Here is a 16,881-nt window from a genome sequence, read left to right as displayed (position 1 = left end):
GTCAATGTAATCATTGACAGAATTCCTAGAAATAACTCTGAAATAAAAGCACTATTTAGTCCCAATTGTTACTCTGCACTGCTCCTTAAGTAATCATACAATGTAACATCAGGACATCAGGTAGTGGCTTTAAAAGGGATCTAATCCAATCTTCCCATTTTACAGAAGAGAAAACCAAAACCAAAAGACAACTGCCCAGGGTCTTAAGAAAGTAAAGCATGGAACCAGAACAAAATCAGGTCTCCACTGGGGAGTTTATTTCCAACTACGTCTTTCTCAGACTGCTCCCAAAGTACTATACACTATGTTTGATTTTAAGGGGAACTGCCTAGCCCCTGGGGGTAGTACAATAAAGAGCAAAGCAGATTCTAGAAAGTGTCCAGAGTAGGAGAGTGAGAGGTTTAGAGATGGTATTTACTAATGAGGAATGGTTGAAAGAGGTTATAAATAGTTCCAGTTACTGGAAACCAAACTGGGCTACGTTAAGCAAAAAAGAAAATTTACTGGAAAAGCACCTTTACTTGAGTACCTCAAAGAACCTAACGATGCTGGAACAACTAGGCCTCATTCATTTGACTCAAGCCCCAATCCTTAGTCTGTTTCTCTTCAAAATTTTAGATTCTCTGGAGAATGTGATGATCCTATCTTTGGTCAAAAGCATTCCTGTCTCCTATTAACTGCAACTGGAAGGGCAATTGCCAAAGAAGTGAGAATCATCATGGAAGGCAGCTCCTTCACCAGTACAGAGATCTTGAGAGCAGAATAACAACCATGAATCAGTTTCTAGAAGGCAACTTTTGGATGATCATTACTACACAACAATTACAGCCACTACAAAATAGAATAATCTGCCTTTTAAACATTCAAGCAATTGCTGGGGCATCTGTCAGGAATATTAATAAGATTCTGAATACAGGCAAAGCTATCCTGTTAGAAGTCAGGATAGTGGTTACAGGAGGCAAGGTGGAGCCAAGAGGGACTTCTGTTTCTTAATCTGAGAGCTGGTTACTTGGGTATGGGTACAAAAGCTAAAGCGTACACTTATTACTTTTCTGTGTGTGTTATAAGCCAATAAAACATTCAAAATTTTTTTTATGATTTAATGACCTCAGCCACCTTGAATAAAATGGTAGCTAGGAGATGGATGAGGACAGAACAAGGCTTTTAACACATTTTTTTTAAGTACAGGGGAAAAAAGGTCGAGCTCTATTTTATAAGATGGTACATTATTACAGAATAACTTATACCAGATGCAGAGGGGGAAAAAATTTCAGGAGGAAATGGGACTACAACAATTGTTATAAGCCCTACAGAGATGCCCTATAAAGAAGGATGTGAGAGGCTCAAAATTTTGTAAGGCAACTAACAAAGCACAGTTTCATGTATTATCACATATCCTTTTTCTATTATGAAAGATACGGGGTGGGAACATACTCAGCTGTTTTATAATTGGTCCAACAGATTCTAGTGCAGACGCAAGCCTTTTTCTCACAAAGCATTTAATCTGCATATGACTGGCAATAGGTTTGCACAAACTAGAGCCACATTTTGAGTACTATAACCAAGAAAAACTGCTTAGGCCTCACTTCCATAGACCGCCCCCCCCATCCACTATTTATAAACAATAAGTTTTGATAGAATAATTTCCTGCTCTTCATATATTAAAACCAAAAAAAGGAGACTTCAGAGTAGAAAGGAAGAAAAACACAAAAAGAGGGCAGGCTCTGATGATCAGCTGTTGATACAGTTAACCTACTATTCTAAGAAAACAACATTAAAAATTAATCACTTTTGCTCTCATTTACAGATTCTGAAGGTGACCTCTTAGATAACATTCCTACTTATTTTTCCTAACTGAAGGTAGAGTGAATCCTTGTAGCTTCAGGGAAATGCTTATCTGCCTCCCTTGCTTTTTTTAGGGTTAATGTTAGCAATTGGTTCTAAGCAGCAATCAGTCTTAAATGCAAAAGCCTCCCCACATCAATTCTTCTGCAGAGGGGTGAACCAACATTAACCAATGGACCATAGGACCATGTGAAAGGAGGTATGGGTCTGATTATTCATAAAAGCTTCAGAGAACAGGTACTGAAAGAACTGTTCAGCACAGTTCCACAACATAAAGATACATGCATTCATCTTCCTAGGGCAATTACCAATGAAGCTTGCAGAAGAAAAGAAGGAAAACGGAACAAGGATAAAGAAAAATATTAGCAACAGGGTCATAAGTTAAAACTTATGGCAAAATTAAGTGGGCACAGAAGAACCAGAGATGATGGAAAAGTCTCCATCTCACTGGCAAAGAGCATCTTGTGAAACTGGACTGTCCAAAAATTAACACCTAGAAATGACATCTAGGTAATGACAGGAGTTCATCACAGCAATCCAAGGCAACCATAAAAGATGCGTTCAACCATTAGTTAGGAAAGCATGCCTTCTAGTTTATGACTAGAAGAAACACAGAAGCTAAGTGAACATATCAAAATCTAAAAGAAAAGAGCAGGGGAAGATGTTAGCATGCAAGAAAAGAAAAACAACTGTTTAACAAAAAAAAAAAAAAAAAAAAGAGGCACATCACAACTAGAATTACTGATGTAAAGGTCAACAAACCGGAATGCTTCCAATATGGAAAAATGGCACCCAAACGCAAGTCAGAGCAACCACAGTCCCCAAGAGAACAACTCAAGAACCAAGTCTGAGTTTTTTAAAGCTCTCAGAAAGCCCACAAGGTAGAATACCAAAAGGAAAAATAAGAACAGGACAACTAAATCCAAACAGAACATCTATGCATGCAAATCGAATTAGAACAAAAAGATGCGGATCAAAACCTAAAACCTTCTTCCAAGCGATAACCCTGCCAGAAGCCCATCAATACTTCATAACTGCAACCCTAGACCTGTAAAAGAAATAAATTCCAGATGAGACACAGGCAGCTAAAGGGGCAATTCCGAAGCAACCAACAAGAAAGGCTCTCCCCCTGACCTGCTTCTCAGCTTTTTAATCTCAATGTTTGAAAGATTATCATGCTTCTACTAAAGAAACTGCTGAAAAATTTTTCAGAAAGACACAGCAGAGTCAGTGAGATCCTACTCAGTCCTAGACCCAAGGGCCAAAGTAAAAGATCCCCTCAAAATGACACATGAGTCCATTCAAAGTACTCCAACAGAATTTGTCAACTCTACATTCCATTTTATGGACAGTTATTAACCACCACTGAGATTTCAAGATAGATCTGTCACCTCCAAGATATGATTTCTCCAGGATTCAAATTAAAGGATCAGAACTAAAAAACCCAAAAAACCACATCTTTATGCTTCAGAACCTGTAAGAAAAAGTCCTTGAAAGTAATGTTATAGCATGTTATTTAAGATGTACCCAAAGTCACCTGACTTAGTTAAGAGTGAAACAAAGATATTTATAGGGTAAAATGACAATCTGGATAAAAGACTTTAACAAGTTCAGAGAAGGGTGTACTAGAGATAATCTGTGTGCATGTGTGTGTGCTGGAGGTGAGAGAAACTTGGAATTTAAATTTCCAAGTTTTAATAGAAATATAATAATTTCAACTCCAGATAACAAAAATATTGGTAGACAAAGAAGCTCAAGATATCATTATGGAAGGAAAGTTTAACAAAGAATCTGTAAAGAAGGGTAGCTCACTCTGTAACATTTCTAGGCACAAGGAGGCAATAAAGAAGGGCGAGTCGGTAGGAGTTAATAGAGAACTGGACCATACATATCACTGATATGTCTCAGAACAGAGTAAGAGATTAGACAGACAACACAGGTTATAATCTATTCTTTCCTACTTAAATAGGAACACATGAGTAACACTGAATTAAAATTTGAAAAGTAAGTCAAGAGGAAGTTGGTAACTGGATAATGTGCTCCTGGCACAACTGAAGATAATTTACCTACATCATCTATCAGTCAATATGCAGAATAAGTTTTATAGTACACAGTCTGAAATGAAAAATACTGTAATATTTTAGAAAGATCTTGGCATGGGGCTTAAAAGTATAATAATGTCTTCTATACTTATATAATGCCGAAATAAAATAATGACAAACGTATACTGAAGTAAAGGAAAAAAACAAGAGTTCTTTCTTCTTCATCTCATGGATAAGTCAGCTTGAAGGAAATAGATGGGAAAATGAAAGAGAACTTAATAGGAAAAAGTTTTTGACTACGGCAGAAAAAGAGAAAAAAGAATGAGGTAAAGGAAAGATTAAAGAATGAAAATTCTTTCCCACCAGAATAGGGGAAATAACCACTTAGAAAGAAAAAAGGAAGCAGCTATGCAGGCATACTTACAGCATAAATATAGGATAGAGGATGAAGTGCTGGGACAATACTAGTTCTGATAAAGAACTAGCCACTTCTGGGGAGATGGCATGTTAAATTATGACTTAAATCTACATCCTTAAAGTCCCAATTGTTTAACTAAAAAATGCTTTCAGAAAGTATAATCAGTTCTCATTAGAAGAAGGCATCCTCAATTTATGTGCATGTGTATTTTGCCCCCACTCTCCACTCCTAAATTCACCTTTTAAATAAGCAACAGAAGAATGCTGGTGAATGTCTTATTACCTGCCTAACCAAAGATTAAAATCAGATCTAAGAATAAGGTAAGATACGATGTTATATACCTACTTGAGGAAATCACAAAATCACAACTTAACTCTTGTGGCATAGGAGAAAAATTCTACATAGAATACAGATTTTTCCAAAGACTAGATTTTGTTGTGTATATATGTGTGTGTCTTAAATGTTCCTCAGGTATACCTCTGAGAGGGGTGTAACTAATTCTTAGGACTGTATCTTAAAGCAAGAGTCAGTAAATTTTTTCTGCAAAGAGCTAGACAGTAAATATCTTTGGCTCTGCAGGCCCTAAGGTGTCTGATGAAACGTCTCAATTCTGCCACTGGAGTGCAAAACAGCCATAGACAATATGTAAGTGAACAAACATGGCTCTATTCCAACAAAACTTTATTTATGGATAAATAAATTCTATTTGAATTTCATATAATTTTCACGTCACAAAACATGTCTTCTTTCGATTTTTTTCCCCCAACCATTTAAAAATGTAAAAACCATTCTTAGCTTGAGGTCCATATAAAAACAGGCAGCAGGCCAGATCTGGCCCATGGGCTGTAGTTTGCTCACCACTACCTTAAAGAATGACAAACCTTATAAAATTATTTCCATAATACTGTACACTAATTTGATGTCTTGTGGCTTTTTTTTTTAATTCCTAAGAAACAAGATTCCCTAAATCACACAAACATCACTAGAAATACACTGTTAGGAACTGACCAAAGTAACTTGCAACCTTTCATGAAAGATAAAGAGAGGTGCTCTACCAGGACATGGAAGCAACCTAAGTGTCCATCGACAGATGAATGGATAAAGAGGATGTGGCACATATATACAATGGAATATTACTCAGCCATAAAAGGAAACGAAATTGAGTTATTTGTAGTGAGGTGGATGGAACTAGAGTCTGTCATACAGAGTGAAGTAAGTCAGAAAGAGAAAAACAAATACCATATGCTAACACATATATATGGAATCTAAAAAAAAAAAAGTTCTGTAGAACCTAGGGGCAGGACAGGAATAAAGATGCAGACATAGAGAATGGACTTGAGGACACAGGGAGGGGTAAGGGTAAGCTGGGAAGAAGTGAGAGAGTGGCACTGACATATATACACTACCAAATGTAAAATAGAGAGCTAGTGGGAAGCAGCCGCATAGCCCAGGGAGATCAGCTTGTGCTTTGTGACCACCTACATGGGTGGGATAGGGAGGGTGGGAGGGAGACGCAAGAGGGAGGGGATATGGGGATATATGTATGTATACATATAGCTGATTCACTTTGTTATACAGCAGAAACTAACAAAATAACGTAAAGCAATTATACTCCAATAAAGATGTTAAAAAAAGAGGTGCTCTAGGAAGAGGTATGATGTCGAATGCAGATTTCTCAATTATTTGCTCCCAATATATTTCAAGATAAAGTGAAAGGCAAGAAAATATGGATTGGGGGTGGGGGGGAGTACGGTGATACTTATGCCATAACAGAAAACTCAGTCAAGCCACCTAGACATTTGCTAAAAATAAGAGACAAACATTAGTTCTGGTTCACATACATGTTTGACCGAGATGTTCTTGATATAAGACAATATGCAACACATTCTGAAGCTCATACGTGTCTATAATCAAAATGTATTTCTTAAACCACAGGAATTTGCGAAATAGCCCCACCATTCATGCCAGCCATGCCATGGCATGCCATACCATTTTCTTCTCTCCAATTAATATCCTACCTTGCATGTTCCTGAACTCCCACAATCTCCACTTCACTATCTGAAGAAGCAATATTAATTTCTTCATTGAGTGGTGCATTGCCAGCAGATGTTTTGTCACTTGCTAGGAATCCTGGATCCAAATGACCTGAGAGAGAAAGGGAAAAAAATAAGCACTACATTTTGACTCCTTATAAGCAGCAGGAACAACTCACTGACAGATTTCTCCTCCCAGTTTAATCACTGAAACAGAATCTCCTCATGAAAGCTTGCCTCCGCGAAACTGTTACCCATGTCAAGGAAACTGGGCAGTGTTCTGTTAAAAAAAAAAAATTATTGAACAGAATACATGCACATTGTTAAATGAACGTTGAAACAACATGGACGTATATAAAAGTAAGAACTTCAAGTTTCTCACTTTCTACTCGCATCCCTTAGGAGAAAAAACTTTGGAGTACTCTGACAAATATGTATAGCCAGCTATAGGTATATATAAACTGTAATTATACTCTACTTCATTCTGTAATGCTTTTTGCATTCAACTCTAGTCTGCTTTTAAATGACCTGCATATGACAGGTTTGCCACCACTTAGAGGTGTCAATGGGGTTCTCTACTGCTTATCATTTTAATAGAACAAAATTCTAAACCAGAAAAGCTCAAAAGGGGACTTCCCTGGTGGTGCAGTGGTTAGGAATGCGCCTGCCAATGCAGGGGAAATGGGTTTGAGCCCTGGTCCGGGAAGATCCCACATGCCATGGAGCAACTAAGCCCGTGCTCCACAACTGCTGAGCCTGCGCTCTGGAGCCTGCGAGCCACAACTACTGAGCCCATGTGCCACAACTACTGAAGCCCGTGTGCCTAGAGCCCATGCTCCGCAACAAAAGAAGCCACTGCAATGAGAAGCCCGCACACTGCAACGAAGAGTAGCCCCCACTCGCCACAACTAGAGAAAAGCCCACGCGCAGCAACGAAGACCCAACGCAGCCATAAATAAATAAATTAATTAATTAAAAAGCTCAAAGGCACAAATGGAGTAAATAACAGAATCATTAATATCATATTTATACTGGGATGCCTTATGAAAGACTTTACAATCTTCTCTCAATTTTAAACAATTTTAACAATTTTCTCTTAAGGAATGTAGATTTGACAAAATCGGACCCAAGAGAGTTCTCTGGCAGTCCAATGGTTAGGACTCCAAGCTTTCACTGCTGAGGGTGTGGGTTCAATCCCTGGTTGGGGCCAAAAAAAAAAAAAAAAGGGTTAAAATTCAACCTATGTACTCAGCTCTTGAATGTTCTGACTTAAAAGGATGAATTTTAGAATATCTAGGAGTTAACATGGAATAAACACAGTTGCAACACGTACAAATTTTCATTTACTCTTTAAAGGCTATTTTTATTTGAATATATTGTCATCTGATACAAAATTATTTCTCCCTATTTAAAAAAATAATCCCTTGTGACACATCATAAAAGCTAAACCAATATAAATAAGATTTTATGTACACAACTCTCTCTTCCGCTCTCACCTCACTCACTTCAATGCTTCAAGGTCATTAAGAAACCTTGTACTTTCATGCTCCTGCCAACTTCTAGCATAACCCTTTTGGAAAACCATGGACATCCCAAAGCAAAAGCCTTACAATTTTTACACTCTCTGACCCTGTAATCCCATCTCTGAGAATTTAGCCTAACAGAAAAAACTTTAAATAAGCAAAGTGTCATGATGTCAAACGATAGTCACTGGAGTGCTATGTAGAAATTTGGGAAAAGTGTATGTACAGCATACAAAGTTACATATAACAAGATAAAAATATGTATGGGCTAGTTAAAAGCTATGAAAAGTAATCAAATTTGAATATGATTGTGGGTCTTTTTTACAATTCTTTAATATTATTTTTACTTTTTTTCTTCAATTGAAAATGATGCACATATGAGAAAACAGAAGATTAAAAAGGCTTCTAGATACAACTGGTGATTGAGATTGTATTACAGTCTGCATAGGCTTGTTAACCTTCTGTATTAAAAAATAATCTAGATAGGATTCTACGTGGTGTGGGCAGTGGTGCTGAACCCTACAAGCATACAAAAGGTGGCATCCACCAGACAAAACCCAGTTTTGTTAAATCTAGGGTGGTTACTTAAGTGGAATTGGTTAAGTCTGGATTTGGTATACCTAGATTCTTGCTCTGACTCCAATACTTTGCTTGCGGCCAAGTCTTTTATCCAATTTCTACTTCAATGTTGTAGTTAAGACTGTCGTCATGCACACGGTTCCTACTGCACTGCTATGGAGGAATACAAATTGATAGACTCCCTTTTTCCCAAACCTTCAACCTGTCCATATTCAGTATTTCGAGCAGCCTTGCTTTGCACAGCTATAACAGTCTACTTTATCTATTTGTTTCTAAAATAAATACTTGTTTATGATATGCTGTGCACTGTGCTCAGTGCCAGGAATACTACAGGGAATAAACAAGGGAGGCAGTTTCCACCCTCAACGAGCTTACAATATAGTCAGGGATAATAAAAAGCAGTCCATTGCATTATGGCTTGAAAACTAGTCTGATAGGGAGGTAAATAATAATGCCCTGGATGCACAGAGAAAAGGAATGTTTCCTGGACTTGAGGATAATCAAGGACACTGAGCTCTCGGGGAAGAGTAGGCACAGGTGAAGGGAAGTACCATAAGCAACACTGTGTGCCCTTGAGGGTACAGAAGTTTGGTGAAATTTGGGATAATGGTAGTTAAAAAAAAAAAGTAATGAGAAATGAGCTGGCAAAGTCAGCAGAGGTCAGATCATGGGTAAGGAGCCTGGACTTGACCTTGAGAAGTAGGAAGCCAATGAAGGATTTCAGCAGAGGAATGACATGATCTGATTTTGTATTTTGAAATTTTTCCTTTTGGAGTATGGAAATGGAACCAGTAGCAGGGCAAGAAATACTAGAGGCAAGGAAAACAGACTGCTATAGTTTCCGGGGTGAGAAACGACTATGGCTGAACTAGAAAAGAAACAAAAGGAGGAATATTGTGTTTCTGTAAGTACAAAGGGTGAGTAATGTTGGGAATCAGGCAAAGTAAAAACGATGCCTAGGTTTCTGATTTAGGTAACTGGAAACAGTGCCATTCAGTGCACCAATGAACATGTGAGGGTGGTTGCTTAGGATGATGATGTGCTTTTGAGATGTCCAATAGGCAGTTGAAGGTACTACCGTTCTAAAGCTCAGGTCAGAGGTCTAGAGAGGAAATAACAGATTTGGTAAGTCCTCCCAATAGGTGGGGAGATAAAGGTCATCCAGAGGAGTGAAGGGGGCTTAGAACAGAACCTTGATAAACACCAATAATTAAGGGATGGGCACAGAAAGAGGAGCTCACCAAAGTTCAGCAAGAGACAGAGAAAGAAAATCTGAAGACATGAAGCCAGGGCACCATAAAAAGAGCATTTCTAGGAAGAAGTGCTTAACAATGCCCAATACAGAGGCACAATAAGAGGAGGAACTAAGTAGAGGCCACTAGAATTGGTGATAAGATGACCATACATGACCTTGGCCAGGGGAACCTCAGAGGAATGATGGGTCTGAAGCTAATGTAGCAAAGCAAGCCGAAGAAGGACGGAAGGGGAGGAAGAGCAGACACATTTTAAGAAGTCTGGCTATGCAGGAAAAGGCAATAGACGGTACTGAGAGGAATATGGGTTTGAGGGAGGGGGATGCGTATGTGCATGTAGTATTTTTACTGGCCATATTTAGAAAAAAAGGCAGAGAATAGCTTTGATGGCAGAAAGCTGAGGTAATCTTGATCTGTAAAGAATGCAGAAAGGCCATCTGCAGAGCACAGGTGTGGGTAGGGCAGCAGAGTCGGTTTAGAAAAGTGAAGTAGCCACTGTGAAGAAAGAATGCTGCCTAAGGAAAGGGGGAAGGTGCTGGGCAGCACTGAGAGCCAGGATGAGATTGCAGATTAAGAAGTTAATATGACCCACAACTTTCCAACTACATGAAAAATCATCTCCAGTGTGGATAAAGGCTGTGAGTGTGCATCCAGAGATCAGACGTGGCCAGATGGGTACAACAGGAAAGCCAACTATACGAGGAGCTGAGGATATCGGTAAAGGAGAGTTGGGCTTAACATATGCTAGATAGGGAAAGAAATGCAGCTAGGGGGAGCTGAAAAAGGACTGGGTGATAGGTTCAATGAGGTAGAGGAATAGTGCAGTGGGAGTAACAGTAGGAGTCCAAAAACGCCACCAGTGCGAAATGAGAAAGCATTAGGAAGAGGTAGGAGGAAAACCAATGGTTATGAGAAGTAAAACGTACTTCCACTCTCCTCGCCACCCACAAAATATACAACCCTCTGGGACCATCCATTTGTCTGTCTTGTCCCCTACTCAGTTGTTATTCTCCTTTGCTCCAGCCACCTACTACTCCCCTTCCTACAATTTTCCCACTCCACTGCCCTCTGGAATGCCAGCTCTATGGAAAACGGCACTGAACCTTCTCTTCACCTCCTTGTGGAAACCTGACTTTCCTGAAAATGCTGCCTCCCCTGCAGGCCTCTGACTCCTACACCTCAGGTTGGGGATCAGGATCACTTACAAATTACTGTCCTCCATCCTCATGTACCAACACCAGCAGTCCTTATCTTCCAAGAAGTTTTCCTTTCACTCTAGAAGTTTCACTCAATGTGAAACATTATTGGCACTTAGTTTCTTTCTTTCTTCCACCTCTCTCCTTCCCCTCTCCACTTTAAGTCCTGCTATCACTATTACTCATTATTATATGAATGCTCATTATTTGTATGGACAGCCATCCCCAAGCTCTCCATGCCTACTCACTAAAGCAAAGAGTAGAGAGCCCCAAGAGACACTTAAAACCCCCTGTGGTAGACTCACAGCAAGGGGCTCAGCCCTAACCAGCCTAAAAATAAAGAAGCTAATTGAATTAAACCAACCTAAAAAGGCAAATTGTAAGAAGTCATGGTTGCTATAACCAAACTCTTCTTCCTTGATTATTCAATGCTTTTAAACAACAGAAATTAAGAAAACACAACAAGAATATGACAGAATTAATTAATTCCTAGTAGCTCTGTGCCCAGCTCTATTTCCACAGTTCTAATTTATAATTCCAATGTGTGGAATGTTCTGTGAAATGTCTCAGTCATCAATATTTCCAAATAACGAGTCTTCATTGATTAGGCCCCTCATCCTGACCCTATCAACTACATAGCCTCATTTCAGATCAGGAAGTATCATCACTCTGCCTTTTTCTTTTTTAAAGAGGGACAAAATGAAAAATTACGATGCTACTTTTGCTCATAATTTTGTATCTTAAGAAAAGCCATCCCTGGTGGCGCGGTGGTTAAGAATCTGCCTGCCAATGCAGGGGACATGGGTTCAAGCCCTGGTCCGGCAAGATCCCACATGCCTCGGAGCAACTAAGCCCGTGCACCACAACTACTGATGCGCTCTAGAGCCCGCGAGCCACAACTACTGAGCCTGCGTGCCACAACTAGTGAAGCCCACGTGCCTAGAGCCCGTGGTCTGCAATAAGAGAAGCCACTGCAATGAGAAGCCTGTGCACCGCAATGAAGAGTAGCCCCCGCTCGCCACAACTAGAGAAAACCCGCGCACAGCAACGAAGACCCAACGCAGCCAAAAAATAAATAATAATAAATAAAATAAATATTTTTTTTAAATCTTAAAAAAAAAAAGGAAAAGCAAGTTAACTATCACCAAAAATTAAGATTCTTCTAACGTTATTCATCCATTATGTATTCAGAAACTAATAATTTACATATTGCTTTTACATTATCAGATCAATCCAAACCATTTTGGCAGTGCAATTTTGGCCATAAAATTTATAATCCAAACTTGCTGGCATTTAGTTTTGTTAAAGAACCTGTATGATGCTCTAAAACTGATCACTTAAAATCAGGGTCTGCTCTTCTAGCCATTATCTTTATTGCTTGGTCTAAAAGTCAGTATAAGATAAAACAGGGGAGGCGGGCAGGGCGGGGGGTGAGATGGAGTGGGAGGGTACAAATTTCCTGGTGAGTGTTAACAACTCTAGACTAATGGTGTGAGTGTTCTACCACACTTCCTCTCAGAGTCATTAAATAAAATGTGCCACTCAGGTAACAAGTCAGCTGGGATCCACACCAAATCTGGGGGATCCCATGCTCTATAAGAGACACCATGGCATTCTCCAACAGCCAGGAATGCATCCCCTCCTCTATTTCAGAGCCAGGACAAGGACAATTAGTCCTTTTCTCTCAATGTAACCCTCTTCAGCAAGTCACACATTCTTTTGGAAGCTCTAGTGCAGAGCCCAACACTCTTCTGGCCTTTGGGCCATACCCACACTGCACCAGCCCCCCTTGACCTCAAAGGAATCCAATGGCAGAGCAGTGCCTAAAGCATACACAAAAGCGAGTCAAAGATGTTTATAAGGTTCTTCAAGTACTGTCAGTGGTGGCAATCTACTCCTATTCTAGAACAAGAATAAGCTCTGTAGAAAAAGTGTAAACACCACAATTACCATATATTAAACTGAAAATAAAGCAAAGGATTTATATTTAGTTATTGTGGCAGCTGGTTGTCTCTGTGTAGGTCTTTCCCTGTGTAGCTCTTTGGAAAGATAACTGCTTTCACTCTATAAGAAAATTCTAAATTTTTGTCCTCCCACTACAGATCTTTTCAACACATAAATAAATCAAAAAGTAGAAAAGGTAGTGATTAAATTATCATGGCAAACATTTTCTTTTTAAATCATATATCTACTAAGAACTAGTCCTAAGACTATTTGAAGTATATAAAATCACTACATACTGGATGACAGTGGCATGCTAGCTATAAAAAGGATTACTATCTTAAATCACTACTCATTTAGCTTTAAAGCAAACAAATTATTACCGTGTGTTAAATTTTTTCAACAAAAATATTAAAAACTTTAAAAAGTGGGAGAAAAGGAGATCAGAAATCTAAAATCTTACAGTCCACATGTGCCAGCTGAACAAGAGGAAACTTGATCTCCTTCACAAGACTTGATACAATGATTTTAAAGTGCTAACAATAGAGGGCTTCCCTGGTGGTGCAGGGGTTAAGAATCCGCCTACCAATGCAGGGGACACAGGTTCGAGCCCTGATCCAGGAAGATCTCACATGCCGTGGAGCAACTAAGCCCATGCACCACAACTACTGAGCCTGTGCTCTAGAGCCTCCAAGCCACCACTACTGAGCCCGCATGCCACAACTACTGAAACCCGCGCACCTACAGCCCCTGCTCCGCAGCAAGAGAAGCCACCACAATGAGAAGCCCGCGCACAGCAACAAAGAGTAGCCCCCACTCACTGCAACTAGAGAAAGCCCGCGTGCAGCAATGCAGACCTAACACAGCCATAAATAAATAAACAAACATATTAAAAAATAATAGTGCTAACAATAGAAACATGGTCATTCTGGTCTGACCATAAAACACCCTACTCTAAGAACAGGAAACCCAAGATTTTTTTCTCTTCACTACAACTAAGCTTGTATTACGGACAAATCAAGATTACCAGACCTATTTTAAGGATGGGGAAAATGCTCATAGTCTACCTTCTTAATAAGAAGGCTGATGGAAAAAATGAGATCATTTGTTTAGAATTTTTAATTTCCAGGGAGGGAGGACCTCTAAATAAATTTAGTGTAATGATTATAAGCCTTCCACACCAAGAGTACTTCAGACGTCTGCTTCTTTTGGCCTCATCTACATTTATGTTTACAGTGAGCTATTATTAGCAATAAACAAAAATTAAGCTATTTTCAGATATACTGGTACAGTTTCCTAAACATGTCCGATGCAAAAGTTATTAATAACAGATTCCCAGACCCCATTTCAGATCTATTTACAAGATTTTCAGGGAGAAATCTAGGAGTTTGAATATTTATAAGCACTCCAGGTAATTTCTATGCTCAGGCCAAAGTTTAGGAAATACTGCAGCAAGAGCAACTCATTCCAGGGCAGGAGAATAAATTAGAAATCCACTGACTGGGTCCATTAATCACTTCCTTAGTCCACTTCAGCCTAAATATATTAACATAATGCCAGTTAGCATTCCTGAGGGCCTGCTGTGTACTTCATCCTATATGAAGCACATTATGTTATTTCACGTAACAGTATAATAACCTCTTGGGGTGGATACTAGTTTTATCCAAGTTTTGTAGATAGGGAAAACTGAGGCTCTACATAATTTACCTGAAGTCACACAGTCTGCAAGTGGCTGCTGGTTCAAAATCAGGCTGTTTGCTGGCAGCAGGCTGCCACCCACTATACTGTCCACTTCTAGCATCAAGTGAGAAAGAGTAAACATACGGCAAGAGCTGAAATGGAAAGTTCAGAAACTTTTCTGGGTCAGAAAGATTTCTTGACCAATGGCTTTCCTAATTTCAACTCTTTTTCCTTGGTTGAAACTAAAACTAAACAGTAAAAACTATTTTGCATACAAGAACATCATCTAATTGCTTAGAAAAAGAGATAAGCTACTCTATCCCTAATGATTGCTTATGTGATTCTAAATGGAGTGGGACTGTAGACCTGGTCTGAGATGCTGCTATCAATTAGCCACTGCTGCTATTAATTAATTAGTTCAGTGACTGGGTTTTTATTTTATTGGGAGGGAGAGAAGGAAGACTCGGATTAACCATTACAACATTTATCTTAAACTCCAAACTCAAGAATGACCATCTAATTGATACTAATACTCCAAGTATCAAAACTATAAACTGGCAATTGAGAATAAATTCTATGAACATTTTGTTATGATATGGTAAGTATATTCAAATTCACAAAATGGGTTCCCACTATGACAATTACATCAAGACTACAGTGTATTATTAAGTTTTATTTATTACTCACAGACCTGCATGTTAGATATAAAAAAAAAAAAAAAACTTTGAATGAGCCAATAAATGGCTTCATAAGAAAATATCATGGGGATCTCTTGAACAGTGACGTCCATGTCCTACAATATACAAAAATCTACACATGATTTGTAATATATAGAGAAAGCACACACATGTGCTTTCTCTACGCATGTACCAAGAGACATGTACAGGAAATGTCAATGGCAGCATCATTTGGAATAGTACCCTAAATGTCCAAGAAGAGATTGGGTAAGTCTATTATGATATAGTCATACACTGGAATACTAAATCGCAGTAAAAAGTAAATGAACTATAGCAACACATCAACAAGAACAAACTTCACAACATGTTGAACTAAAAAAGCGAGTTGCAAATGATTACCTTCTATGTAATACTAATTAGTATTAAAACATGCTTGTTTACAGATACAAAACAAATGCAGTAGAAGTATGGAGGAATACACAGGAATACCAGACATTAAACAGAAAATTCAGGGGAGCTTTGGAGTAGAGAGGGGCTGTTTCCCTCCTCAAATATTTTTGCCATGTTTCATTTCTTAGAGCTTAGAGCTAAGCACCAAAGCCTGGTGGTATTTTTAAATAATCAAGCTAACAATTACTTGAATCTGAAAATGTGATGCTCCCCCCACCCAATGCTAGTGACTTTAATGATACTGTAACACCCCAAACCTTGCACTTTTAGGTTAACTCATATTAAACTGCTAAATTTGTTGTAGATGAGAAAGTCAAATATTAACAATCCTATATAGTTCAAACTAATATTAAAATTCTCTGTATGAAAAGAAAAAAACAAAAAGTAATTGTTCATATTTTTCCTACGAATTTACTATAAAGTGGTCTACATCTCATGGCAAGACTAAGGAAACAGGGTAGTAAAACTGAAGTAGAAAGGATCACTTAACTGTCAATGGATGAAAATTAAGATAAACTACTCCCCTTTGATATAAAGTATTACTACTTAATTCTTTTCAAAGTACTTATACACATTAATAAATACTTAAAAGATCCTTGTTGGGCAAATTAAGTATTTATACATATAAAAACTGAAGTCCAGAGGAGAATCACCTTATCCAAGGTTAAATAGGCAGTTAGCAGTCACAACACAGTTAAAACTAAATCCAGGTCCTGTTCCAAAATTAGTCACAATAAATTAATCAGAAGCTCAACAAATAAGAGAAACTTTTTTATTCAGTTTCAATCAAAGATTATGAAATGAAGAATTAATGACAATGATCTGTGGAGTTCTGTCTCCCCTTTTACTTCCTAACAATTTCAATATAAAAAGTTCTAAATTATAACCCACTGTTATTTTTGTAATACAAAACTCATTTCCCATAAAAATAATATTTTAGGTAGTTATTAAGCCAACACAATTTATAATTTAACTAGAAAACTATAATCTTTCTATGACACTAAAGAAAATACACACTACATGAGCAGTCTGTCTCTCAATCCCCTCTACCTCTTTTCCTAAACTTTTCTAAAAGCACTAGTACTTTTAGAAAAAGGTTTAAATTAGAAAGAATGTTGGAAGAAAGTTTTGAGGAACATAATGAAGGAGACTTGGAGGCACTGTGCAAGGTTTTCAAAGGTAACAGCAATAGGTTTCTTAGAGAATAAAATATCACTCTTAAGAATCATCACAGAAGCAAGATA

General features: G+C 38.3%; 1 protein-coding gene across 6 annotated transcripts in view; it reads right to left on the bottom strand.

Moving 5' to 3' along the window:
- Nucleotides 1-16,881, bottom strand: part of ARK2N (arkadia (RNF111) N-terminal like PKA signaling regulator 2N) — an 84,846-nt gene that overhangs the window by 10,556 nt on the left and 57,409 nt on the right. For all 6 annotated transcript variants that reach the window (XM_059895567.1, XM_059895565.1, XM_059895564.1 and 3 more), the window contains one exon: nucleotides 6,324-6,450. In XM_059895567.1, the coding sequence (XP_059751550.1) occupies nucleotides 6,324-6,450 (127 nt within the window). The remainder of the gene's footprint in view (nucleotides 1-6,323; nucleotides 6,451-16,881) is intronic.

This window comes from Balaenoptera ricei, chromosome 14, assembly GCF_028023285.1.
Source record: "Balaenoptera ricei isolate mBalRic1 chromosome 14, mBalRic1.hap2, whole genome shotgun sequence".
Lineage (NCBI taxonomy): Eukaryota > Metazoa > Chordata > Mammalia > Artiodactyla > Balaenopteridae > Balaenoptera > Balaenoptera ricei.
The sequence above is the reverse complement of the archived record's forward strand: the minus strand, read 5'-3'. Positions and strand labels throughout refer to the sequence as shown.